Source organism: Ciona robusta, chromosome 12, assembly GCF_009617815.1.
Source record: "Ciona robusta chromosome 12, ASM961781v2".
NCBI classification, from domain to species: domain Eukaryota; kingdom Metazoa; phylum Chordata; class Ascidiacea; order Phlebobranchia; family Cionidae; genus Ciona; species Ciona robusta.
The window spans coordinates 5276928-5304521 of NC_143246.1; the positions used below are offsets into that span (position 1 = coordinate 5276928).

Sequence of the window (27594 nt, forward strand, 5' to 3'; positions counted from 1 at the left end):
TCATTTTCTAAATATTTTTGAACACCTTTATCTAAAAAATGCTGATCATTAAATTAAATGAAAAGTATGTTGACAGCAGAGCCAATGGTTTTGTCATTTATGGACAGACTTTAATTGGCTGCAACAGTAATTTACATCATAAAACATTCTAAGGAACCTGGCAAATCTTGCTCATATAGTTTCATATCCGGTTGGGCATGAACAGCACTTTCAGTAACTGGTACGATCATATCTGTTTGAGGTATATCCATACACCCATCATAACCAAATGATGGCAGACCAGACTCCAACTGTGGTGCGATGGATATCTTGTCTGATAGAATTGGTTTTAACATGAACTAAAGAAATTTCTTTAATAATAATAATAATATATGACTTTTATTTGTCTCTTCGATTACGGTAGCGTGGATTGATAAATGTTTAAAACCAAAAGACAGGATATAGCAACAAAACAAGACATGACCCATACAATGATACGACCTGTAAAAAAGGGAAAATCAGCTTTGAGGAAAATTAATCCAAAGATTGGGCCATGATAAAAAAACAAAACCCCCGAAAGAAATTCCACTAATAGTTCAGTTATACAATACAACATGTATCTTGGACACCTGGAAGCTCTGAATCTTCAGTTTGCATTACAGGCATTGATTCTTCTGAAACATCAATAACTGGTGCAACAACTACACCCTCCTCAGGTAGTGAAAAGTACATATCATCATCCAGTTTTAAAGGAGATTTCCGACCTAATGTTAATTTTTCAAAATTTTTACTCAAACAAATTCATTGCCAATGTTAATGTTGCTGAAAACAATATGGGAATTTGTTTGCAGTAAACAAATTTGCTAGCATTGCAAACACCTTGTAGCTGAGGACCAGCTGTTAAATCCATATCCAAGTAAGCACCAACAAGGTCATCAGTGTCCAATTTATTTCCATCATTTGAGTTACCATCCAAAGGCATATCAGAAGTAAGACTGGGTGACTGAGTGTCAAAATCCAAGCCTGTATTCAACATATCTATATTAAAAAGATTTTTTTGCACATGTTGCAGGCTGATGTTAATGAATACTGAAAATTGGTGAATTTTATCACCTGGAGTATCCAGATCTACTGTTGGCCCGACTGCATCAGGTTTTGACGAATCTGGGCCACCAAATACCAAAGGATCACCGACTTTAAATTTAGGTGTTTCAGTATCAGATTCTAAGCCAGGTTTACCAATGTCATCTAAAGGAGAATGTTTTGGAGTAAAAACGAAACACATGATATGAGAAAGTATCAGAAACTTGTTTCAAACATAGTTTCTTGCACAGGCTGTTTCAAAAACCTGAATCTTTCTTTGGGCCTGATTCCGTACTGGCATTCAAAGCAGGTAATGTGCTAAGAGAATCACCCCCAAATAATGGCAAATCAATTTTAGGCTGAGATTCAACAATGTTTTCAGAAACTGGTGTGATTGTATCTTCTTGTGGAAACATATCAAGACTTGCGCCAAGTTTAAAATCAGGCGAACATTCACCATCAAAATCTGTATTAATATCTAAAGGAAACAAATCCAATATTGTATAGGGGCAGTTGAGAAATGTTTAAAAATGAAAGCAACATTGGCTTCTGTAATAACCTGGCAGTTCAGCATTTCCGACTGCTAAGTTATTTGGTTCTGCTTCAACAGGATTCTCAAGAGTTGGTGTAACTATATCATCAGCGGACATTTCCAAAACTCCACCTAATTTTAAGCTAGGGGAATCTTCCACATCTGGCAATGATGTTTCAATGGATTTATCTAATATGAATAAAAGTGTGTAATACTTTTGAATGCAAAAAGCTTGTTATAATCAACTGGTTTGCAACCTGGAAGATCTTGTATGTCAGGTGCTTCAAGTTCTATGTCTCCTTTCATGGGCTCAACTTCAGCTGGTAATACCATACCTATACTAGGTGTTTCCAAAGCACCACCAAGTTTATGTTCAGAGGAGTGATCACTAAAATCTAATTCAGTTTTTGCATCATCATCTAAGTAAAGGAAATCAAAACCAAAAGAACAAAACCGAATTCAAAAATAAAACAAGAAACTTGTTCCAAACATAGTTTCTTCTACATGACTGTTTTAGAAACCTGGAATTTTCTTTTGTTCAGTTGGATCCAATTCCTTATTAGCATTTTTATCAGCAGGATCACCTTTGAAAAATCGATTTAACTTGATACTGAAACTACGTATCAAACCAGGAGACTCTTCCCCAGATGATAGTGATTTAATTTCTGGTTGAGATTCATCCAAGTTTTCAGAATCTGGTTTGGTCAAGCTCTCTTCTAGAGACATATCAAGACTTCCCCCAAGTTTAAAATCAGGGGCGTCTATATTAATGTCAGAACTTGGTTTAATATCTAAAAGAAATAGTTCAACCATTACTCAAAGAAAATTGTTTACAAACGAAACTAAGATTGGCTTCTGTAATAACCTGGTAGTTCAACATCTACAACATTATTTGGTTCTATTGCAACAGGAATGTCAAGATCTTGTGTAGCTATGTCACCAACAGGTGCATCCAAAGCTTCACCCAATTTAAAACTGGGAGAATCTTCTACATCTGGCAATGATGTTTCAATGGAGTTGTCTAATACAAAGAGAGCAATAAATGAGCTTGTTATAGCCAAAAATATGTCAAGCCCAGACAAAAACAAAAGCTGTTTATGCAACCTGGAAGATCTGGTATGTCAGGTGTTTCAAGTTCTATGTCTCCCTTTATGGGCTCAGCTTCGGCTGGTAGTACCATACCTATACTAGGTGTTTCCAAAGCACTGCCTAGTTTATGTTCAGGGGACTGGTCATGAATGTCTAACCCAGTTTTGGCAACACCATCTAGGAAAAGGAAATTACAACCGATAAAACAAAAAGAGAATGTGAAAAATAAAACAAGAAACTTGTTGCAAACATAATTTCTTATGCATTGCTCTTTTGGAAACCTGGAAGTTCTTCTTGTTCAGTTGGATCCAATTCCTTATTGGCAATTTGATCAGCGGGATCACCTTTGAAAAATCGATTTAACTTGATACTGAAACTTCGTATTAAACCAGGAGACTCTTCCCCAGATAATGGTGATTCAATTTCTGGTTGAGGCTCATCCAAGTTTTCAGAATCTGGTTTTGTCAAGTTCGTTTTTGGAGACATATCAAGACCTCCTCCAAGTTTAAAATCAGGGGTGTCCACATTAATGTCAGAACCTGTTTTAACATCTAAATAAAACAATTCAGCAGTTACTTCAAGAAAATTCTTTACAAAAGAAACTAAGATAGGCTTCTGTAATAACCTGGTAGTTCAACATCTACAACATTATTTGGGTCTACTGCAACAGGAATGTCAGGATCCAGTGTAGCTATGTCACCAGCAGGCACTTCTAAAGCTCCACCTACTTTTAAACTGGGAGAATCTTCTACATCTGGCAATGATGTTTCAATGGAGTTGTCTAATACAAAGAGAGCAATAAATAAGCTTGTTATAGTCAAAAATATGTCGAGCCCAGACAAAAACAAAAGCTATTTATGCAACCTGGAAGATCTGGTATGTCAGGTGCTTCAAGTTCTACGTCTTCCTTTATGGGCTCAGCTTCAGCTGGTAGTACCATACCTACACTAGGTGTTTCCAAAGCACTGCCTAGTTTATGTTCAGGGGACTGGTCATGAATGTCTAACCCAGTTTTGGCAACATCATCTAGGAAAAGGAAATTACAACCGATAGAACAAAAAGAGAATGTGAAAAATAAAACAAGAAACTTGTTGCAAACATAATTTCTTATGCATTGCTCTTTTGGAAACCTGGAAGTTCTTCTTGTTCAGTTGGATTCAATTCCTTATTGGCAATTTGATTAGCGGGATCACCTTTGAAAAATCGATTTAACTTGGTACTGAAACTTCGTATCAAACCAGGAGACTCTTCCCCAGATAATGGTGATTCAATTTCTGGTTGAGGCTCATCCAAGTTTTCAGAATCTGGTTTTGCCAAGTTCTTTTCTGGAGACATATTAAGACTTCCTCCAAGTTTAAAATCAGGGGTGTCCACATTAATGTCAGAACCTGTTTTAACATCTAAATAAAACAATTCAGCAGTTACTTCAAGAAAATTCTTTACAAATGAAACTAAGATAGGCTTCTGTAATAACCTGGTAGTTCAACATCTACAACATTATTTGGTTCTATTGCAACAGGAATGTCAAGATCTGGTGTAGCTATGTCACCAGCAGGTACTTCCAAAGCTCCACCTACTTTTAAACTGGGAGAATCTTCTACATCTGGCAATGATGTTTCAATGGAGTTGTCTAATACAAAGAGAGCAATAAATAAGTTTGTTATAGCCAAAAATATGTCAAGCCCAGACAAAAACAAAAGCTGTTTATGCAACCTGGAAGATCTGGTATGTCAGGTGTTTTCAGTTCTACGTCTCCCTTTATGGCCTCAACTTCAGCTGGTAGTACCATACCTATACCAGGTGTTTCCAAAGCACCACCAAGTTTATGTTTAGGTGACTTCTCGCCAGAATCTAGTTCAGTTTTTGCAACATCATCTAAGAAAGGGAAGTCACAACAAAATGAACAAGAAAGAATGTGAAAATAAAACAAGAAACTTGTTCCAAACATAGTTTCTTCTGCATTGCTCTTTTAGAAACCTGGGATTTCCTCTTGTTCAGTTGGATCCAAGTCCTTATTGGCATTTTGATCAGCGGGATCACCTTTGAAAAATCGATTTAACTTGGTACTGAAACTTCGTATTAAACCAGGAGACTCTTCCCCAGATGATGGTGATTCAATTTCAGGTTGAGATTTAACAATGTCTTCAGAATCTGGTTTTGCCAAATTCTCTTCTCGAGACATATCAAGACCTCCTCCAAGTTTAAATTCAGGGGTGTCCACATCAATGTCAGAACCTGTTTTAACATCTAAAAGAAACAATTCAGCAGTTACTTCAAGAAAATTCTTTACAAAAGAAATTAGGATTGGCTTCTGTAATAACCTGGTAGTTCAACATCTACAACATCATTTGGTTCTACTGCAACAGGAATGTCAGGATCCGGTGTAGCTATGTCACCAGCAGGTACTTCCAAAGCTCCACCTACTTTTAAACTGGGAGAATCTTCTACATCTGGCAATGATGTTTCAATGGAGTTGTCTAATACAAAGAGAGCAATAAATGAGCTTGTTATAGCCAAAAATATGTCAAGCCCAGACAAAAACAAAAGCTGTTTTTGCAACCTGGAAGATCTGGTATGTTAGGTGTTTCCAGTTCTATCTCTCCCTTTATGGGCTCAACTTCAGCTGGTAGTACCATACCTATACTAGGTGTTTCCAAAGCACCACCAAGTTTATGTTTAGGTGACTTCTCGCCAGAATCTAGTTCAGTTTTTGCAACATCGTCTAAGAAAGGGAAGTCACAACAAAATGAACAAGAAAGAATGTGAAAATAAAACAAGAAACTTGTTCCAAACATAGTTTCTTCTGCATTGCTCTTTTAGAAACCTGGGATTTCCTCTTGTTCAGTTGGATCCAAGTCCTTATTGGCATTTTGATCAGCGGGATCACCTTTGAAAAATCGATTTAACTTGGTACTGAAACTTCGTATTAAACCAGGAGACTCTTCCCCAGATGATGGTGATTCAATTTCAGGTTGAGATTTAACAATGTCTTCAGAATCTGGTTTTGCCAAATCCTCTTCTCGAGACATATCAAGACCTCCTCCAAGTTTAAATTCAGGGGTGTCCACATCAATGTCAGAACCTGTTTTAACATCTAAAAGAAACAATTCAGCAGTTACTTCAAGAAAATTCTTTACAAAAGAAATTAGGATTGGCTTCTGTAATAACCTGGTAGTTCAACATCTACAACATTATTTGGTTCTACTGCAACAGGAATGTCAGGATCCGGTGTAGCTATGTCACCAGCAGGTACTTCCAAAGCTCCACCTACTTTTAAACTAGGAGAATCTTCTACATCTGGCAATGATGTTTCAATGGAGTTGTCTAATACAAAGAGAGCAATAAATGAGCTTGTTATAGCCAAAAATATGTCAAGCCCAGACAAAAACAAAAGCTGTTTTTGCAACCTGGAAGATCTGGTATGTTAGGTGTTTCCAGTTCTATCTCTCCCTTTATGGGCTCAACTTCAGCTGGTAGTACCATACCTATACCAGGTGTTTCCAAAGCACCACCAAGTTTATGTTTAGGTGACTTCTCGCCAGAATCTAGTTCAGTTTTTGCAACATCGTCTAAGAAAGGGAAGTCACAACAAAAGGAACAAGAAAGAATGTGAAAATAAAACAAGAAACTTGTTTCAAACATAGTTTCTTCTGCATGGATGTTTTAGAAACCTGGAATTCCCTCTTGTTCAGTTGGATCCAAGTCCTTATTGGCATTTTGATTAGCGGGATCACCTTTGAAAAATCGATTTAACTTGTTACTGAAACTTCTTATTAAACCAGGAGACTCTTCCCCAGATGATGGTGATTCAATTTCAGGTTGAGATTCATCCAAGTTTTCAGAATCTGGTATTGTCAAATCCTCTCTCGGAGACATATCAAGACTTGCCCCAAGTTTAAAGTCAGGGGATTGGTTCCTAATGTCAGAATATGTTTTAAAATCTGAAAGAAACAAATCCATCAGTAGTCAAAATAAAGTTAATTTCAAAGATAGTTGAATTGGCTTCTGCAATAACCTGGTAGTTCAGCAACTGTAACTGTCTCATTGTTTGGACCTGCTTCAACAGAATTGCCAAGATCTGGTGTAACTACATCATCGGCAGGTATATCCAAAGCTCCACCTAATTTTATGCTAGGAGAATCTTCTACATCTGGCAACGACGCTTCAATGGATTTGTCTAATACAAGAGACAATTAATAATGTAACACTCTTGTAAATTAAAATCCAAAATCAAGTCCTTGGCAACCTGGAAGATCTGGTATATCAGGTGATTCAAATTTTATTTCTCCCTTTAAAGGCTCAACTTCATTTGGTAGTACCATACCAATACTAGGTGTTTCCAAAGCATCACCAAGTTCATGCTCAGATGACTTCTCACCAGACTCTAATTCATTTTTTGCAACATCACCTAGGATATGAAGCCAATAAGCACAAATGAAAATGCAAAAATAAAATCAGAAACTTGTTTCTAACAAAGTTTCTTCTGCATGGCTGTTTTAAAACCTGAAATTTTCTTTCGTTTGATGGGCTTTAAATCTGCTTCTGGCTGATCACCACTGAAGAATTTACGTATTTTTACACTGACACTAGTTATCATACTGGGAGACACTTCTCCAGATGATGGTGATTCAATTTCTGGTTGAGATTCAACAATGTCTTCAGAAACTGGTGTGGCTGTGTCTTCCTCTGGAGACATACCAAGACTTGCCCCAAGTTTGAAATCGGGAGATTCTATTTTACCAAAATCTGTTTTAACGTCTGTGAAAACAGTTCAAGGTTTAAAAAACTGCATTACTAAAGATAAGGTGGGAGCTTTTGCATTAACCTGTTATTCCAACATCTCCAACTGCTGTTTCTTCAGGTTTTGTTTCTACATCACTTTGAGGTACTTCTAAGCCTGCACCCAATTTAAAAGTGGGAGATGTTGGCTCTTTTGTATTGTCTAATACAAACACAATTAATTTTTTGTTTTTTTTTTGCATAAAAAAAAGAGTTTTGGTGTTTAAGAAAGCAAAATCAGACAAAGAAAGCCATAAGTTCAACCAAAATTTTGCCTAACCTGATAAAGGATCACAGACTTTCTGGCTTTCCTCAATATTGCATTTAGCATCCGGTATGTTGGTATCTTCATTGGGTACATTAACATTAATGTCAAATGTAAATGAACCTTTTGTAGATTTTGGGCTTTGTGAATTTGGTGTATCTATTATTACTGCATCTTTTACTGCCATGTCCAGGTCTCCATCAAGTTTAAATGAAGGGGAATGCTCCTCAGATATTAAATCTGATTTATCTAGAATACCATTTTTTATAAATTGCGAACAAATGGTGCAAAAGACAATATTGTATATTCTGTTGGCCTATGTTCAGACCTGGTAACTCATCTTGTTCGGTTGGACTTGAATCCTGATTAGAGCCATCTGATTTACCAATTAAAAAGCCAGGTAACTTTAAACCTAAAGGGTTAAAGCCAAAGGATCCTTTACCACTTTCTGAAGTGGGTTCCTTAGATTCGCCTGAAAATAGCCCACAAAAAAATGTGAGTGTACAAGTCCAATTATTAACAAAGCAAACAGCACAGAAAACATATTTTCAGAAAAATATGTTTAAACGAAAAAGTAGCAGAACTGAAGACTTGAAAAACCTGAAGGTTTTGTATAATCAATTGGTTTGTCTACAGAGGCCTTTTCATCCGGCACCACAACAGTAGGTTCAACACTATCCTCATTCTGGGCATCGCCAAGCTTTATAGATGGGTTTATATCATCTTTCGGCTGGTCTGATTTACCACTTAAAAAGTCAGGTAACTTTAAACCCGAAGGGTTAAAGCCAAAGGTTCCTTTACCACTTTCTGGAGTGGGTTCCTTAGATTCATCTGAAAATAGCCCGGAGAATTAACTGTGAGTGTCAGAGTCCAATTATTAACAAAGCAAACAGCACTGGAAACATATTTTCAGAAAAATATGTTTAAACGAAAAAGTAGCAGAACTGAAGACTTGAAAAACCTGAAGGTTTTGTATCATCATTTGGTTTATCTACAGGGGCCGTTTCATCGGGCACCACAACAGTAGGGTCAACACTTTCCTCCTCCTGGGCATCGCCAAGCTTTAAAGATGGGTTTATTTCTGAATCTTGAACCAGGTCTACTGTAATAAACAATTTAAGATATAACAAGCGCTCCACAAGTTTATCTTATGGTCAGAACCCTTTTTTAAAATATCCTTTCTAAGCTCTATAAATCCTAAGTTCAATTTGTAAAGCTAATTCTGGAAGATTGATCAAATATTGTAAATGCTAATTGTTGATAATGAGAAACCTGGAAGTTCGGTTTGATCAGCAGACTTCTGTTTTGCCTCATCAGGATTTGTTTTCAAATGGAAAAAGTCTGGCATCTTGAAACTCCAACTTTTAAGAGATGTAGGAGATTCATCACCAGTGTTAACAGTACCTTTAAAAGAATTTAACAGACCGTACAATGAATAAAAGAATGTTGTAGTTGTTAGCAAGAAATAAGAGCTCACAATGAAATATGCTAAAAGTTAGCAGTTTCATTGCAAACAGAAGAAACAGCAGGCATTAGCTTTGTACAACCTGGTAATTCTGAACCATCCGATTTGGAATTCAGATCTTCAACAACTGCTTTATCCTTGTCATCTGAAATCATGTCAACATATATGTATGTTCAAAAACAAATTATCCTTGATTAATCACTAGAACCAACGGTTACTTGTCTCTACTATATATCAAATATGTTGCCAAGAACTTAAAGAATTTAGAACTAGCTTTAATACTTTCTGAATCTTTAGAAGTCTTCTCGACTGGTATTTCTGTAACGCCTTCAAGATTAGAAGTACCAGAATCATCACCCAATTTGGGATCATTAGATTCATCTAAAATATTTTTTTGTAAATTAAGATCAAAACATGAAAAATGTTGGGAAACCAAAGCTTAAACAAGTATGCAGTAACCTGTGGGCTCATTTTGGTTCTCTGGATTTGCTTTGAGCTTGTTTTTAAGAGATTTTGCTTTACCCCGCAAAAATCCGGGCACTTTCATGCTACGTCTCCAACTAAAGTTACGTTTTATACTTGGGGATTTGCTCCCAGGTGGCACATCAGAACCATCATCCTTATCTAAGTCAAACAGTAGCCTATTATTTGGTTGGGTACTTTTTAAATACATATTTCCATGAAATATGTAACCGAAAAGAAATTTTAAACAAACCAATTTGAGGCTTGAACATAATATAGGAAATTGTCTTCTACAGACATTTCTAAATCATAAGCATTTGATGATAACCTGGGATTTCAGGTTCTTCATTAAGTTCAGATTGGTTTTGAGTCTCCACAGGCTCTTCTACGCTTTTACTGATCGGCTCTTCTGTATTAAATACAAGTGGAACTCCAACCCTGTATTGTAGTCCCATATTTTCAGGATTCAATTCAGAAGTATGTTCTATAACATTACAAATCAGTTTTAGATATTTGTTTTTTGGACAAATTGATTAAGGAAATTGTTTGGCGTTAAAAGCCATGCTAACTAAATTTTGATATTTTATAGATAGACCTGTATCTGATTCATGATTTGAATGTGTGTCTGTTGCTAATTTGTCTTCAGACTTCTCATCAGAAGACTGAAGAACAGAATTGGGGGATAGGTCTCCAGATTTCAGTTCAGGTTTGTCAGTTTCACCTAGATATTACAATACATAAAATAGTATTGCAATCCGAAGATTTTAGGCAAGCAACTTATACTGAAAATATGTTTCTGTAAAACATGATTTTCATTGCAGAAACTGAAAGTTTGCAAATTTTCTGAAAACCTTCTGGCTGGAGATCCACATTTCCATTATCTCCTGACAATTCTGCAGGTTCTTCTTGTATAGAAGCAAGCATGTTTATAGAAGGTGTGTCAAAATCTGCACTCATATTATGATCAGGATTGCTGTAACCCTCCCCTACCATTTTAATGTGTTTTTATTTAACTGCTTATATTAAGCTTTTATGTCATGTAGTTTGTTTAGTAACCTGGGTCGTCAAATTGTTCAGTGGGCTTTTTCACTATGTAGACGTTAATTGGATCCTCATCTACAGGTTTAATCAAATCTTGGGATGTTCCAGTTAAATCACCAAGTTTGATATCAGTAGGATCAACACCAAAATCAATTTCACCTTTAACAGAAATTAACTAAACCCCTAAGTCTAAAGTAAAAATGTTATTAGAAAAAAGTCCCCAAACTGAGTAAAAGTATTCAAACTGAACCCCTGGTGCAAAAAACCTGGCAATTCAGGTGATTCACTCTGTAGAGGTACCCCATTCTCCTTGAGGTCTTGATCAGGCCATTCATGGCCCGTCTCAAGATTAACTGAATACTCTTGTTGGTTTGCCAAAACAGGCACAATCAATTCATCTAAAAAACTTTCCGATCAGTACAAGAAAAGCCTCAATATTAAATCAAAAGTAACTGAGGTTTATGTTTTTAAAAACCTGAAATCGGGTAACGCTCACTCTCTTCTACATTGTCAGAAGGCATTTCTGTGTCGTCTAACAAACTAAGAGCTGCGCCAAGTTGGTCAAGAGGGGACCCTTGATCAGATAGCTCTACTGGCTCAGTAAAGCCACCTATAATATTATTATTTCAGTCTCCAGAATACTGGCTATTACAGAGCATGAAACTTATGAGTGTTGTTAGTGGAAAATAAAAGATGTTTCTGAAACAAAATAAAAACTGAAATTTTCGTTTTCTAAAACCTGGAGATTGTTCTGTTGGTCTAGCCACTTGTACAGCCTGTACAGGCTCTTCAATAATAGGTTGGACCATTTCCTCTACAGGCATTTGGTCAGATGCCTCAAGAAAAACAGGAGCATTTTGTTCAGATACCATCATAGGTTCAATAACCTCGCCTAAAATATTATTAGTGTGTTTTCTTGAGACAAGGTTAGGTTAAAACTCATTTGGTCTTTTAATAATTTAGTTTTTTGTTTGTTGCTTGTTCCAATAAAATCGGCTACATACATTTTGCGGTTTGGTTAAACAAAAGAACCTGATAGAATACCTTTGTACCTTTAAAGGTGTAACATGGCAAACAAAACTTTCTAAGTTTTAACAAAAGTAACCAAATGTTTGGTTTAATCAAATAGTTTAATTATTACTACTGCTTACCATTTTTACCCAACATCTACAAATAAAACCTACTAAAACACCTAATTTTAAAGTACAGAAGATTCAGTCCATACCTGGTGCAATGTCAACGTGGTATGGACTCCTTGGTACTTGTTCTCCAACAAATTCGACGTACACCTTGTGGGGTCCTTGCACCTGGGGGGTGTATGTGGCTCGTACAGTGCTGTTAGGACGCTCTTCAAGTGACATTGGCACATCAGGTGACTGAGTGCCATCAGGTCCAATAACAGATACACGTACATCTCCTTTTCCAGCATCTGAAATAAGTCAAATTGAAGGTGGATGTTATATACAATAAACTATAGTGTTGTATTTGCATTATGTATTTTCGCAAATTTTTAATTATAATGATCTTTGCAGTGCTACTGACATTTAAAAATAAAATGAACAAAAGTAACTGTTAAAAAGCGTTTATGCATGGTTATTCCACATAGCAATTAAACTGCAATAAACTAGTAAACATAAAATGCCTTGACACTCGTGGCTCGCCACCAAAAGCAATTATTTATGAGGTATGTGTAATAAGCATATTTTTGGAATAGTATAGTACTGATAAAAAATTGATTGCTGAATTATATCAAACAATGAATTAGAATTAGATGACCTTTGAATGTTAGTAGGGGTAGAATGAAATGTAATTACGTGCAATATATAAGATGGGAATAATAAACATTATTCATAAGTAATATGTCATTGATATAAGCCACCAATAAAATTAAAGCGTTATACGCAGTTGATGTCAAACCAAGCACCATGATGTAATAAATCAGGCAGTGTGATATAACAGGGCGGGCAAATTAAAACCTGAAGGTGGTTTTCCAACATGGCCATTCATTGGTCTTGAATAACTGGATCTACCCTTACCAGCAGGCTTTGGGTAAGACCGGGGCATCGCAGCTAACGAAACACATTGGTTTACATATGTGTGTGTAAGGGGTTTAGTTGACAGGGGTTACAAAGAATTCGTGAAACGTGTTTTTTACAGATTTAACATTATAATTTATATTGTTGAAAGATTGTTTTAAAAGGCACTTTTTAAGCTAGTTTATAAGAAAATTCAAGTACATCAGTTTTGCAATTCAAATGATGTACTATATATTTTAAAACGGCATACAGGAAATTAAATATAGTAAGAGTCTATATAGAGTAAGCAACCTAACAAAGCAAATTTAAAAATAACCACTAGGTAGCAGGAGAGTACTATTTAACAACTGAATGTAATAAATCCACAAAATACATACAACTAGACTACACTACAATGGACAATAAATGTGTGTTAACACGCTTAAGAAACAGTATTAAACAGCGTATAAACTATTACATTACCTGCAGTCAGCACATCAAAATATGTTGGTTCCCCAACCACATTGCCTGGTTCGATTCCTGGGCCTTGTACTTTGACTTTGCTTGCGTCAGGCGGCACATCAACGTTAACCTATAACATAAACACGTAATTAAAAAGAATGTAATCGTTCGTTTTGTGTTTCGATGTAAATTTACGGGCAAAAAGCTTGGGTTCTGAAAGTTACCTCATTACTGAGTAATTTGTGTGCGGGGTTATCAAGGTTTAAACTGAACACTTGCGATGGTTGAACAGGCTCAAGTTGACATTATAACGCCTAGAGCAAAGCCGTGGTAAATGAGCTATCATCTATATATGCAGCGCGAATCGACAATGAGACGAACTCTGCCGCCCAAGCGCTCCGTGCGTTTGAATAAAGAAACTAAAAGAGATACGCGGAGCTCCTTTTCGACTCTTACAATTCGAGACCATTGTTGACATTGGGACCACCGTTTATTTCGTTCATTTCACTGCACTTGCGTTCCACAGTGTTTACACATCGGTACGACAACTCGTTCAATCACTTCGAATACCGTTCCGCAAGCACTGACCCTACAGGCCTTCAGCGACAGCCATTTGGCTACTTCTACTGGACGCTAATTGTAGACGGCGCTAAGCACCGTATAAGGATATTGCCGCTCTACTTTACCTTCTCCGCCTAAAATGATTAATCACCATCGCGATTTTATCAAATCAGAGACTTTCAATAACAACATTTGTTAAAGGATATTTTGAAACGGATCTTAAATTGGAAAGGTGACCACTGCGTTAGGCAGACATAAACAGACGGTTAACCGCTGTTACAGGACTGCCAAACAAATTGTAAAACACGAAATTGGATATACGGCAAGTAGATTTTCAATCGGCCTCTAAAAGAACTGTACCGCATTATTTTATCGTTCCTTGCATACCGATAAAATGACTGTAGAACATATTTGATTATTACGCCGGCTGAAGTCTAATAAAGGCAACATCAAATCTGTAATCTCAAGTAATAAAATACACCATGTTGCTGATATTAAAGTCGTAGGAAACGAGTTTTCCAGCTGGTTACCTTGTATGTCACAACGTTAATGATGCATTGGCGGTAAACAAACTGTATCTGGCCGCATGTGTGCCTAACTAACATTTCTATTTTTATTTAAGGAGTCAAAAAGTAACCACAATACATTCCGGACCGAAATGCCGCTTTTAAACGTGGGCAATGAAATTCAGCATAGGACACCGAACAAAAAAGACTGAATATCTGTATAGTTTTGCTGACTTACCCTGTATGGGCTGTTTGACGCAGCCTTGCCAGAATAGGTAACACCCACGACGTATTGCCCTGGTTTGGTTGGGTAATAGTCGCACGAGTAAGTTCCATCTCCGTTGTTATTCACGTTCACTTTCTCGGTCACGCCTCCTGAGTGTCAATACGCAAATACGAGCGTTAGTGGGGTAGCGGTTAGGTTATTGCATGCCATTAGTTAATATTATTATGGGTCATACTTTCACAATAATATTATAGGAAAGATTAAAACCACGTGGCTGGTTATTAATTATAGATAAAGGAAAAGTGGAGCGTTATGGAGCATGTTTTTAACCCCTTTCATCGTCCTATTTGGTAGTTAACAAAGAATATTTATATAAATATATAACCGTATACCCTCACGACTCCAAAGCAGATTGTTAAAACACAATTAGGGAATGTGGGTAATATGTGCTACCGTGTCCATCTCATATCCTACAGTAGTATACTGCAGATGAGTAAAATATACGTACGTGGTCCGATGCATTTGACTTCTAACTTGCCGTCTCCAGCTTGTTCAGTGTGAACATCAAAATTTGCGACTTGGCGGACGGTTAATCCGTTTGGTTCAACTCCGGGTCCTTCTGCCCAAACTGCCGATGGGTTAAGAGCTGTAATTAAAGAAGTTAAATTTAAATGTCCTTTAAAGTGATAAAGTAGATTTGAGTTAGATAATACATGCTTTGATGGTACAATAAGATATGGTACAGACAAAAATCAAGTCCAAACAATTTGTTGGACTCGATTTTTATCAATAACGTTTCAGTGGCACCGGATCCTTACTGTATTTCTTTACACATGAATCGTTAAATTCTATGAGCAACAGATCAGGGTCAGATTTGTGGAATTTATTACAAGATAAGAAGTTTGACTTACGCAGTGAGATGGGCACTTCGAATGGGCTCTTATTAATCGGTGCATCAGCAAACAATACATGAACGTGGTGCGGTCCGTTCTTAGATGGAGTATAGGTGACTTTGTAAGTTTCTCCTTGCTTCTCGATCTTAGGTCGAACCGATTGCTTACAACCAGTCGGGTCTTCGATGACCACGTTAACGTCTCCTGCTCCAGCGTCTGAATTATTTAAAAGAGCCGTTATTTTTATATAGTAAATACCAAGCCACGGTACACGCATTCCCTCAATGAGATTTTTATCTAATAAGTAGCGCATGCAGTTGAACTAAGTAACAACTGGCGTTTTCGTGATATGTAAACCAGTATAAAATGTATAAATAAAAACACATGTTGCGTTTTATATATCGGGTGTTAGTAATTTGCCAACTATGGCCCAAATCCCAGGCCTTGTGGCCCGTTTCTCCGTAGGCTATTACTCGTGACGAATTGAATGGAACGTGTAATCATGAAATAGTCGTAATGTTATATATACCTGTTGTAATCACATCGAAATGTGTAGGATGGTTCACAATATTTCCAGGTAGAAGGCCGGGTCCTTTCGCCACAACTTTGCTCGGGTCAGCGGGAGAATCATCAACGTAAACCTTGAACGGGCTCTTATGGATTCCCACACCGGCAAACATGACTGTTACCTAAGTAAATATAGCATGGGCGTTTAACGTTGATATTGCGAGTGATGTGTAGATTAGGGGTGTTGCCATAACTTTACGTTCACACCATAAATGTGACATTTGAGAAAGAATAGAACCTTGTATGTTAGAAGTTGTACTATACACACCGTATAAATATAAGAGCTATTTTTGGCTGTATTGGGCGAATACAAAATTTGGAGAAATTAATATTACGTCGGGGTCATAAGACATGTTGGCATAATGGCATAGCTAACGTCATAATAAATCACTTAATTGCAAAGCAATGAGAACAAATATTTGAGCAACTAATCTTAATAGCCACGCTTGAAATGCAGTATCCTGTAAAAGTTTCGTATATAATACGGTTAAGTAAGATAGGATGTTCTTAGCACCTGTATACAATATTTCCTGGCCGTGTTTTTAACAATTAAGAACGCCGTTTAGAACCGTGAGATGAGTTCATTCAATTATGTAAATAGTTTAAAGGAAAACATGCTCTATCGTACCTTTCCTACTACATCAAAAGTAAAATCACCAAACGAGTGAAAAAATATTAAAAAACACCCTTTTCAGTTTACACTGATGGTTTAGTAATGTAATAGCATTCAATCGGCAATGTACCGAGTTCAGAAGTAGTTTAGTGAGTGTGTTGACAAAAAAAATGTTTGCCAACTTTCTGCGGTGTTTGAACACCGGTGGTCAGTGCTGCCAGACATTCTTAAGGGCAAAGATTTTCGAGTGGAATTCCGCGCAGAAGTGGTTTAAATGTTACTTAACGAAAGCGAGTTTGGGAGAATTATAATATATAGTACTGTGAGTAAGATGGGACACCTTTAGAGGCATAATATCCTGATCGCGTTTTAAACACTTAACAACGGTCTATAGGAATCGTGAGAAATTGGTGTTATGATTCTTTGGGACGAGAAATTAGAATGAAAAGGTGTCCCATCTTACCCAACCCTACTATACAACGTGCTAGTTAAGTAGAACTGCTATAAAATCGTTTCGAAACACTGCTGTCGATACAAGGTTTATGAGATAAGATAAACAGAAGTCCGTACATTACGACATCGCTTCTTTTGATATTTCATTACATGTGTACATTTGGCTACTCATCGCCAAGCGTTCAGGCTTCCAGCGTCATTTTCAAAGCGTAGCCGGGGCTATAAATTATTCTGTCGCGCTTAAACCGACTTACAGCTATTGGAAGCTGCAGTTGAGGGCCCGAGGCAGAAAACATGGTAAGTGTGACGCACATATACGTCTAAACCGTGATAACACTTAAGATATATCCGACGCCATTAAAAGGTATGTTTTTCCGTGTTATACGTCTAATAGTGCGTAATTACCACATATTCTCTGCTCTTACAACGTATTATCCTATTTGAACTTTGACATGTACGAACAAAATTTTAACATAAATACGAAACCATTCAGACCAAAAGTTTGGAAAATCTGAGCATCAACTTGTACCATATTTATACAAATTACACAAAACACAAACCTCGTAGTCTCCTGGCATATCAGGATAGTAAGTCACAGAGTACGTTTTAAGCTTGTCGTTGTTGGGGGTGGCTTGCAATTCAGTCTTGTGGCCTTCAGGGTTGGTCAGGTAAACCAGAACTTCACCGGAACCAGCAGAAACAGTTTCCACAGTAAATGGTGCAGGGGAACCCACTTTGCAACCCTTGGGCTCAATACCTAGGAAAACATTAATTGACTTATAGAAATTAGATGATGGGTAATAGGCCGTATAAAGCATAAATTCTAAGCCCCATAGATCCCCTGCCATGTTTAAGAGGGCACCATCCATACAGAATGGAACTTATATAAATGAAGTTTGTACCAGTTCATGGTTTTGAACAGAGAGCATGGGATAAAACTGACAATATATTTTATGTTCGAAATTTTTAGGTATTTAGCAGATCTTGTTGAAAGAACACATTGTTCGTTTTAACGGTTATTCGAACTAATGTGTATACCATTCTGCACCAAAATTCACTAAACGATGAGGCAAGTACCAAACACACACCTTTGCCATAAGCTCTTGCTTTCTTTCCGTTTGTTTTTGGTCGCAGAGGTGCACCAGGCTTCAAAGTCGCTTTCGGGAATTGCGACAAATAAGTCATTACACTAAGCTCGTCCACGTGGGGGTTAGTGATTTCCTCTGGCGTGATAACCTACAAAAGTCGAATATATTTACACATCGGTGAAATTACACCCCAATCCAATGTAATCGAGCTGTAGGAATTTGTCCGGAAAAAAGAAATCGCCGAGGTAGAAATATTTACAGAGAAGCTATCGAAAATCGTGAATTGAAATTGTTTGTTTCGTAGATATGATTTTGATGTCCAGGCAGTTTTTGATAATACTCGAGAATGTCCAACGACCGCTTGTTATTCATTTTACAACCCAATACAAGAGAGCTTAGTTGTATGTCAACGCAATTCGGTACAAAGGGACAGCAAAATTTATGATTTTGCTACTCTAATTATTTTAGTCGGCGCGATAGGCTGCTACAAGCTTCAGGCGAATTACTGGGGCGTGACGACGGTACGTAACAATGCATTGAGTCGGTCGCGCTCCTTTTAAGGAGTGGAGACGCCGAATAGTTGTGGCGGTCTCAAATAATTGGGAGTGAGGAGTTTTAGTTTGTTACGAGTCGACTCAGCTGATAGATTTGAATTATAACCAACAAACACGGTCACAGTGGGCCAATTTTGAAACATTGTTTCAAAACGATTTCGAAAACATTGATAATTAATTGGGCTGGGCATTTTAACAACGTAAAACTACAAAAGGAAAGATTATAATTCCCTTTTCGCATTATGCTATGTTGATTAATACTACACGCATAGTCCATACCATGCGTAGGAATGTGCAACTAGCTGTTTCAAGGCCATGAAATATTCATTGCATATTTAAAACGTACTATAGCGGTATAAGGTAGTATTCAAGCAGGGGTCCTAGGTGTAATTTAATGCTGAGTTGTCCTACAGTGGTGGGAATACGTGGTATTTTCACAGCAGTCCCATCTCTCTGTTTTAAGTGGGTCGCTTTTGAGCCGAATCAGCCGTCAGGATTTCGCTACACAAAAGATTTCTATGCGAATTCACTGAAGCGATGCGATTGTGGTTTCTCGTGGATAACGAAAGGGGCTTGGACACTTAGAGAGAATACACAACACAACTGTTCGCGTTTACAGAAAACTTCTCTATAGAAATTCCACAACAGTTACAGAAAGCTTTTCGCGTTTAATGAAAGCTTGCCTGAAAATAGCGAGCAGACTTTAAAACACGAACTGCAACCGCATAACAAACAAACCAAAAAAACACAAAATACAGCTAATAAAATAAAAAAACAACATGCGGAGTAGCAGACGTCGTTTATATGTTGCCATGCATTGTGTGAATACCTGTGGTACGCCTAACCATTCGTCTGCCAATTTCATCGCTTCGGCAGTGTTTTCCATTGGGTTGTTCGGATCCCAATCCTCCCAGTCAGGGCACAAGCCTGATGACGTAACGGTGACGTAGGTGGCCGTGAAGTGGGCGGTCAAACAAACATGCAAATAAGCAGGCAAACTCGTCATAACAGAGAAAGCAGGTTTTGAATTAAACTTAATGATCACCTTATCTCATTTTGCTGTTCATTGGCTTGGAACCGACGCAGCCAATCGTAAAATACTTAACAGCTTTACACCGCGAATGAGGGAAATTGAAAAATAATTAAACGCCGGTGCGAACAGCGATATTTTTACAACGTCTCGAAATTTTGGCGTTAAAAATTGAATGTTTCAAACTATCGTAGAACAAAAGTTTTAAAAATCAATTAAAAATACGTTCACACTGTTTAAATCCAACCACACACATGCGTTGCAAATGCTTGTATATAAGATTTCGTAGATTGAATTTTACCTGAGCGACACCGAGATGATCGTCGGCAAGCGTCATTGCTTCCGTTGTATTGCCCAGCTTATTAGCGGGGTCCCAATCAACCCATTGAGGACACAAGCCTTTGGGAGAGAAAGATTGAAAAGAAAGGGATAGAAAAGTAATGCAGATAGAAGTATACATAGAACTGGAAAGTTTTAAAGATAATATATAATGTATGAAGATAGACAGAATGTATAGTAACAGCAGTGAAACGAGTATGGGGTAAGTACAGATACTTAGATGTTATAGTAATAGGGCCAGAACCTGGTTACATAGGACCTAACCCATACAAAATAGAAAAGATGGAGATGTAGTTAGACTATATAACATGAAACGAGGACAAGTGCAGAAAAGATTTACAAAGTGAAAGTACAAGACAGGCCACGTTTCGTAGATTTGATCCCATCTTTGCGTTTAGTTAGAAACTTTACTATAAAGACCCACGAGGTTAATTGTATTGTTAATTCGCACATCAACGCGTATTGACAAAGGAAGAGGCGGGTTAACTCGGTACAGTGACTTGTACGGTAAAAAGAAGTGGCTTGCTTTTAGACAAATGTTACTAACGCGAAACGTTGGTTAGTTTAGGCGCACTATAAGATGATTTTTGATCTAAGATATTTGATACCCTTGCGCGGTGACGTAAGCTAAACGTTCTTGGTTGTTGTCCGGCGTCGAAACGAGCCAGTTCCAATTGAAAAGACAACGGTTCCGTGTCGGGTGCCGACTTTTAAATACGTTTCTCCTTCGAGTTAAATGTGGGGGTCGCAACCCTGTCCAGTATAGGAAGGAAACGAAGGCGACTTATGTTCCGTACGCTTTGTTTACAGTATATTTATAACGACACCAGAAAATTGTGTGTTTCGATTTTTATTTTGTATTGAATTGATTAAGTTCAGTTAAAACTATTGTGAGTTCTGTATACAGTTGTATGTAGATCGTATACGCGTACACCTGCAAAATTATGAATCATATCCGCATATATACTATCCTGTGACAAAGCAATAATTTCCGCCTTGATGTACACAGTGTTACTGGTATACAAAGTAGGTCTACTATATAACATAAACCATAAATTCACAACTTACCCGGCGCGCAGTTATCAACCAAAGCACCAAGTGCTGTACCATCCTGCCAGTTGCCTTTGAAATTAGTGATCGGCATTTGCGGGACTTTGTTCTGTATCCATCCCAGAAGTCTCTGCTTGGGAGTGGCTTTACTCTTTTCTTCTACTTCTTCTTCTTCGTCCCACATGGGCATAGAGATGGAATAATGCAGAATGAGAGTCCATATCAAACCCAAAATGAGCTTCAAGTTCCCATCCACAATAGCCTTGCTGTCTGCAAGAAACAAGTCCGGTTTATTTAAACAGAATATTTAAGAACATAACATCGCATAACATATGGTACTGTGGGGGAAGATGGGACACCTTTAGCACCTAATATTCAATTATCCTGATCAAGTTTTAAACAATAAACAACGGTTTATGGAAGTCGTGAGAAGCTGGTTTTATAATTCTTCGAATGTTCTTGTTTACTACCAAATGGAACGAGAAAATAGAATGAAAAGGTGTCCCATCTTCCCCCACCCTACTGTATATATAGTACTATGGGATAGGTCAGGAAAATGTCAGCACCAAAAACACATGATTTCTGGTTGTGTGTTTTTTTTTAGAACAGTGCATAAATCATATATTGCTCTGTCATTACATGTCTAGTTAAAGTTTTATGATAGCACATACCTTTATAGATAGACATGACTTAACTAGACTAATTGCCGCGTGCATAATATACTAGGTTCGGAAACTTAATGACAAATCCCATAGGACAATGGTGACATTGAATGGAAGCTAATAAGGGGCGACAACTTTAGCTGTACAAGCCCACATATAACTCATGTACAACAGAATCTTGCTAAAAATAATATAGTAGGGTGGGAGACGAGGCACCTTTAGCATATAACATACAAATATGCTGGTCGTGTTTGAACAATTAACAACGGTCTATGGGAGTCGTGAGAGAACGGTTTTATAATTCCTTGATTTCCCCTTCCCCGTCCTACTATACGTTATTTTTCAATTGACATGAACAATTCAAACCTATTTTATGTCCTATAATTCAACTTATTCATTTTTCATAATTTCAAACCAAAATCTACTATACGATTATTTCTATTAGTTTATACTAACGTTCTTTGTAGTTTAACGTTCTTAATTTGAATTAGGATAAATATACATCGTATATCTAGGTTTGTATGAAGCTTATCCAACTAAAATTAATATCCAGTTACCCCCATAGGAATCCCGTAAATTGGTCATTATAACCATTACTGATAAGGTAACCTTTTTCCAAGAAACTTAATGTTTATATACTAGCACTAGGGCGGATGGAATACCGTTAGCATCTAAATTCAATATTTCCTGATCGTGTTTTAAACAATTAACAACCCTCTTCTGGAGTGTAATCTTACGGTTTGTATATAGTACTATGGGGGTAAGATGGGACATCTTTAGCACATAATATCGAAATATCTTGATTGTGTTTTAAACAATGAACAACGGTCTTTGGGGGTCGTGAGGATATGGTTTTACAATTCTTTGAAAGTTCCAAATGAGAGGAGAGAAAACAGAATAAAAAGGTGTCCCATTTCCCCCCATTCTACTATATAAATATATGCATATTCTATTCAAATATTATATCGCTCTTGTATATACGTTACTTTTAGTCAACTTGTATGACATACTTATTAGCGACTGCTAAAAAACTGTTGCTCTAGTTTAAACGGTATTGACATTACTGAGACTGCAGTAAAATTGAGCCACAAAAATTGAGGGTAATTGACAAGTTTTAAAGAGGGGCGTTATCTTGTATAGGCCACATTCCAATGACGTCATATGTAATTGAATCTGTGGCCAGGCACCCTTGAACGTATATTTTCACTTACTCCCACAAAACGCCTGTTTTAGTACGCGGTTTTGACTATATATAACTTTTTTTAACTTTTAGGTGCTATTTATAACACAATGTACTGTGCTATATCACAATGCGTGTTTAGAATGAATATTCAATTGTACAACAGATAACATAATAACTTGGCTCAGCTGGTTGCACGCTTCATTTGAGGCAGTTTAGTGAAAGCGTACAGCGTTTGGTATAGCGGTACAAGCAATCAGGCGTAAACAGGTTGAAACCAGTTTAAGAACCTCGTGGTTTCGTATTAAATGGCTGGATCGTTACACCAAGTGTAGAATTAGTTTTGGGCTGTGAAAATGACACGAGTGCTTTGTTGTAACGACATTTACGAGCTAAGAATCGGCGGGTGCGTAAATGTATTTGGTTTTTACTCTGGTTTTGAAAATCAATGGCGTAAAATTTAAAGAGAGGAACGGCGTCGAAAGAAACGAAGAAACCGGCCGGAGGCGATGTTTAAGCCAATAGCTGTTCTCAATAGAATTATCACCTCAATAAACCAGTCTCAGTCTTTGTACCGACAAAAGGTTTCGGTATGTGAACTCGACCTAAGGCAAGCAGTCAAGCCGTAAACGTCGATACGATCATTCATGATAATGTGGGATCTGTAGTCTGTGTTGAAAGAATAATAACAACACAGTGCCGATGTTTCGTAATAAAAACTGCTCAGGAAATAACCGCTCTCCACTCTAACTAGAGCATAGAAATACTTTGAACAAAATGACGCATTCGGTAGCAGGTATGCCTCCGCAGTTAGAATTTAACTGACGGAAATTACACCAAGTAGGCTGCGCGAGTGTATACACCAGTTTTGCTGAACCAGTGTGTGAAACACAATTAAAACCATGATGAGTCGCCATAACGACCTCAGTAGCTTTTAGACTTGCACTGTACGAACTTTAAACTATTAGTATACCTAATACATTATGATTTGCCTGCTCAAGCAGCATATTCAACATAAACCAATCAGTTTACCGGATTTTAATCACGCATGGTCATTAATTCAACAGCGCATTAATCAATATAGGCAGTGATTCGCGCCGGTATGACTTGACCGGATAGGTTACTGACCAGTGACCAGTTTTCTGCATTAAAACGATTATACTGTAATGTTCAAAACACACCCTACATAAAATAGTGCTTATGCAGTCTTTAAATTTTACAACGCTACTTTTGTACTGGTGTACTATTTGTCTCTTGCCGCCAATGCGCCATGTCAGCGTATATTGCGTGAACGAATACTTAACATTTGTGTTGACATAGCTAGCTCTGAGCACTTTTGTGTCTGGCGTTGAAATCTATTATACGTGGACCCCATAAATATAAGTGCCTGCTACGGCACAGGGAACATAATACACACTTATATACGAAGCGGCTATACAGACTAACTTCGCAAAGCTGCCATTAGTACGTGGAAATTGCCACGGTCGAATATATGAACCGTTTTCGTCGAATTGTACGGTTGCTATTGCTTGCGAATTAATAACAGTACTGACGTTGAATATATACATTACTGCTTGCTGAAGGCACTGTTAGTAACATGTAATTAAACAAGTGAAATTTTAATCCAATTTTTCTTAGTGTATGGACTTTTTTAGTGTTCCCAAAGAGTGATGGGAATTTGGACACTTTTATGGCACACGTATTCATGCGGACTAGACGCCCGCTGTTTGAATGGACGCAAATGAATAGCCGGATACTGCAGTGCGCTATCAGCTGTTGAATGGGCATGCCGGGAAACTGACTTGTTTATGTCGACTTGATTTTCTCTTCGCAGCGAGAGGCAAATTTTGCCATTGACTGTAACAACAGGGGCTCGCCCTTTACGGAGCTCAAGAGATTAAGTTTTATGGCCCATAAAGAATCCACAGCCGCCAATAATGATGAAATAATTGCGTTAATACCGCGCTGACCGCTGCACGCAGTTAAAGATTATATGGCCCGAATGATTTTTTAATTCACACGAGCCAATCTAGCACGGCAACATAACATTTACGAATGTAAATGCCCCACGTATTCTCGCACAGAGTTATGCACAATAACATAGCTACGTGCATGAGTGATGTTTCCGTTTCTATCCTACGCTCTGGTTTAGACTATACGCACTTTTGCGGCAAGAGTCATAACATAAGCCCGTCCTACCTTGTTTGCTTTGCACGCATGATGCTCACCGCCCCAAAACACAGAACAGATCGAAAAAAAGTCTTACCTATGCTGACCAGCTTGATCCTCTCAGCTTCTAGAAAGTTGAGCGCCACTGAGACGTTTTCCAGTCTCATCTGCCTGAAGTTTGGTCTCTTGTTGTGCTTTCCCATCTTTTTCTGGGAGAGGATCTCAATCAAACCAATGAGCCTAAGCCCATCGGAAAGATCAGTCTCCAGGTTGGCTACTCTTTTGTTGATGCATTTGAGATGCTCATTGCACCATCTTGTAAACGTATTCTTTTGGATTATCTTCCATGTTGCGTCTTCAGCTAGCTCACGTTCGGTGGCCGGCATGTCCTCGTCGTAGTTGTCACCAACGTAAACTACTTCGCTACTGTGGTTCTCCATGGCTGATGTTCGTTTTTATACCGCTCTCTCGTTGGTTAGCGTGTGTGCGGTAGAGATATTGTATGTGCGAGAAGAGAAGCCACGAATGTTGAGTGTACTTCGATCCAGAAAAAACAGGTTCACAGGGGTAGGAAACTCGGGTTTAACGGTATTTAACAACTTATAGTTACCTACAATATTCACACTGGTCTGAAAAATAATATAAATTAGAAAAATTCAACAAAAATTTGTTAATTGTTCGAGGATATATGCCCGCTTGGCTCGGAAACCACTTTGTTTACAAATCCGTTTTTAAATAAAGTAGAGTGCAACTTTTTACGGGAGGATACGGTGTATACAACAGCTGGCTTAATTGATAGCGGTGTTTTGGCGGTCACGGTGTTTTCACAAAGTTCTATGTTCCCGAATTAGCGGTTGCGTAGCGCCCGTGGTTTAAACGCATACCCAATGAACGAATACCTAAGAAAAGAAGACACGGCTTGTAACTGCCTTATTTGTCCATGGATTGGCCCAAATCTTCGACGGGCATTGCGCGTCTCGCTTACGGTGACGAGCAGACAACGGTGACGTAACCGGGCCTAGACGTGTGACGTCACTAGCTTTTATGCGGCACTTGACAACCAATTGCAAAGTTGGTTTTGAGCGGGCGCGGTTTAACAACAGTCAATGATTTTATCGAATCACCGCTACATCCGTACACAAAACAGAAACACAGTGATTTATATATATATATGAGTTAGCGGATAGATCATAGTTCATTAGGCTCATAATGCGTTAAATGTACAAAAAAACAAAACAGTAGGTTAAGTTCAACGCAGTAGTTCAGTTTACAGTACACGCAAGTTTAGTTTACCGACAGTTTTAACACCGATTCGTGCTGTATTTTGCTGCCCAAACTCTGATGTTCAATTGCGGAAATTGGTTTCTGCTATATTCGTATTTCCAGGGCGCACGAGCAAAATGTTAATACAATTGGAGGGTAACAGAAATGTCAGCCAATAATACGATGTGCGTACTGAAAATTGGGCCAACATTTTCTTTAAATGAGTTTGTGTCAAAGCTCTAAGCCAAAGTTATTATAGAGACATTGATTAAAACAACACCAGTACACGTAGTAAAACTGTGTAACCTATTTATTGATTATCAAATTTTGCATTAAATGTCAAACAAAACATACAAATAGGATATAATGTTTTTACATCACATTTACAAGATTTGCAACTTATGTTTATAGTGGGGATAGGGTGGAAGAAGACGAAAAACTTTTAGCACATAATATCCAAATATTCTGATGGTGTTTTAAACAATTATCATTGTTCCATGGAAGTCGTGAGGATACGGTTTTATAATTCTTTGAATGTTCTTTGTTAACTAAAAAATGGGATGAGAAAATAGAATGAAATGTGTCTCATCTCCCCACCCTACTATATGATATTTTTGCATCCCCATTTTAAAAGATTTTCAAGACAATTTGTTTTGCCTATATATGTGTATTACAGTGTATATATAGTTTCAGTAATTTTATTCTTCATCGTGTTTTTATTCTTTATCGTCCCATTGGGTAGTAAATAAGGAATATCTACATAATAACCGTATCCTTGCAAAGTTATGCACCAAAGGCATGCGATACTCAGAAAATATAAAATCGTTCAGAATCTAATTTAATGTGTATACATAAATGATACAACGTGTTTTGCGAGCAAAAACACGTTGTTTACGAAGCAAGAAGAATTCTACCACCAGACAGACCAACGCGAAAATGTCGCGAACGAATGCAAACAACCGACTCACATTTCTCGACTGTTACGTCATTGGGAGAAACAATAATTACCAACATGCTACTCTCTGCTATCGTCTAGCGGTTAGTGTTACTCACTCCTTAGCTAATTAATTTGAGACGATGGATTTGCGGTTGCTATGGGGCTCTCGATTTTAGAATTACTTGCATATTTTTCTTTGAGGTTGGGCAAATAAAACCTAAACTAAAACCTCCATGACACTAAAAGAGCATTGTTAACTGATTAAGCAGGATTAGGAAATACGGGATATTATGATTAACGGTATACATCCTACCTACACTACTATACCTAC

At 37.6% G+C, this 27594-nt stretch overlaps 3 protein-coding genes across 7 annotated transcripts; all 3 read right to left on the reverse strand.

Moving 5' to 3' along the window:
- Nucleotides 1–2647, reverse strand: LOC149727112 (uncharacterized). The gene is made up of 7 exons (XM_089889801.1): nt 2460–2647; nt 2116–2385; nt 1852–2013; nt 1622–1783; nt 1328–1540; nt 859–1227; nt 1–743 (listed from the first exon to the last, which is right to left on the reverse strand). The coding sequence occupies exons 2-7, from the start codon at nt 2318–2320 to the stop codon at nt 580–582; spliced, it is 1275 nt and encodes a 424-aa protein (XP_089745927.1). The 5' UTR covers nt 2321–2385; nt 2460–2647; the 3' UTR covers nt 1–579.
- LOC149727113 (uncharacterized) lies at nt 2646–10844 on the reverse strand. Of its 3 annotated transcripts, XM_089889782.1 has the most exons (30): nt 10711–10844; nt 10506–10640; nt 10250–10375; nt 9983–10138; nt 9652–9816; nt 9475–9573; nt 9275–9337; nt 9000–9131; nt 8689–8829; nt 8328–8558; nt 8056–8199; nt 7743–7976; nt 7509–7625; nt 7187–7441; nt 6930–7091; nt 6699–6860; nt 6355–6624; nt 6091–6252; nt 5852–6007; nt 5508–5777; nt 5244–5405; nt 5005–5160; nt 4661–4930; nt 4397–4558; nt 4158–4313; nt 3814–4083; nt 3548–3709; nt 3309–3464; nt 2965–3234; nt 2646–2860 (listed from the first exon to the last, which is right to left on the reverse strand). In XM_089889782.1, exons 2-30 carry the CDS (start codon nt 10609–10611, stop codon nt 2646–2648), a joined length of 5130 nt encoding a protein of 1709 aa, XP_089745908.1. In that variant the 5' UTR covers nt 10612–10640; nt 10711–10844. The 3 variants fall into 3 exon arrangements, with proteins under 3 accessions (XP_089745908.1, XP_089745907.1, XP_089745909.1); XM_089889781.1 differs by lacking the exon at nt 10711–10844 and having other exon boundaries at nt 10506–10647; XM_089889783.1 differs by lacking the exons at nt 9475–9573; nt 10711–10844 and having other exon boundaries at nt 10506–10647.
- On the reverse strand, nt 10717–25712 carry LOC149727114 (filamin-A-like). 3 transcript variants are annotated; one of them, XM_089889792.1, is made up of 15 exons: nt 25161–25712; nt 21071–21322; nt 19463–19560; nt 18080–18227; nt 17552–17748; nt 15888–16047; nt 15377–15574; nt 14974–15111; nt 14478–14614; nt 13194–13302; nt 12672–12764; nt 11921–12124; nt 11435–11587; nt 11171–11305; nt 10717–11093 (listed from the first exon to the last, which is right to left on the reverse strand). In XM_089889792.1, exons 1-15 carry the CDS (start codon nt 25501–25503, stop codon nt 10885–10887), a joined length of 2574 nt encoding a protein of 857 aa, XP_089745918.1. In that variant the 5' UTR covers nt 25504–25712; the 3' UTR covers nt 10717–10884. The 3 variants fall into 3 exon arrangements, with proteins under 3 accessions (XP_089745918.1, XP_089745919.1, XP_089745920.1); XM_089889793.1 differs by lacking the exon at nt 19463–19560 and adding an exon at nt 19965–20062; XM_089889794.1 differs by lacking the exon at nt 12672–12764.
- Between the last annotated feature and the right edge of the window lie 1882 nt (nt 25713–27594).

Excerpts from the sequence above, each read along its gene's own strand:
- LOC149727114 (XM_089889792.1), bottom strand. The coding sequence starts at position 25,503 with ATGGAGAACCACAGTAGCGAAGTAGTTTACGTTGGTGACAACTACGAC. Across the intron at positions 12,765-13,193 it reads TTTTGATGTGCTGACTGCAG|CTGCGATGCCCCGGTCTTAC; the intron begins GTAATGTAATAG and ends GTGTTTCGTTAG. Across the intron at positions 11,306-11,434 it reads ACCAACAGAACAATCTCCAG|GTGGCTTTACTGAGCCAGTA; the intron begins GTTTTAGAAAAC and ends ATAATATTATAG.
- LOC149727112 (XM_089889801.1), bottom strand. The coding sequence starts at position 2,320 with ATGTCTCTAGAAGAGAGCTTGACCAAACCAGATTCTGAAAACTTGGAT. Across the intron at positions 1,541-1,621 it reads CGGAAATGCTGAACTGCCAG|ATATTAATACAGATTTTGAT; the intron begins GTTATTACAGAA and ends TGTTTCCTTTAG. Across the intron at positions 1,228-1,327 it reads AGGCCCAAAGAAAGATTCAG|ATGACATTGGTAAACCTGGC; the intron begins GTTTTTGAAACA and ends ATTCTCCTTTAG.
- LOC149727113 (XM_089889781.1), bottom strand. The coding sequence starts at position 10,647 with ATGGTAGGGGAGGGTTACAGCAATCCTGATCATAATATGAGTGCAGAT. Across the intron at positions 4,084-4,157 it reads TGTAGATGTTGAACTACCAG|ATGTTAAAACAGGTTCTGAC; the intron begins GTTATTACAGAA and ends TGTTTTATTTAG. Across the intron at positions 2,861-2,964 it reads TGAACAAGAAGAACTTCCAG|ATGGTGTTGCCAAAACTGGG; the intron begins GTTTCCAAAAGA and ends TCCTTTTCCTAG.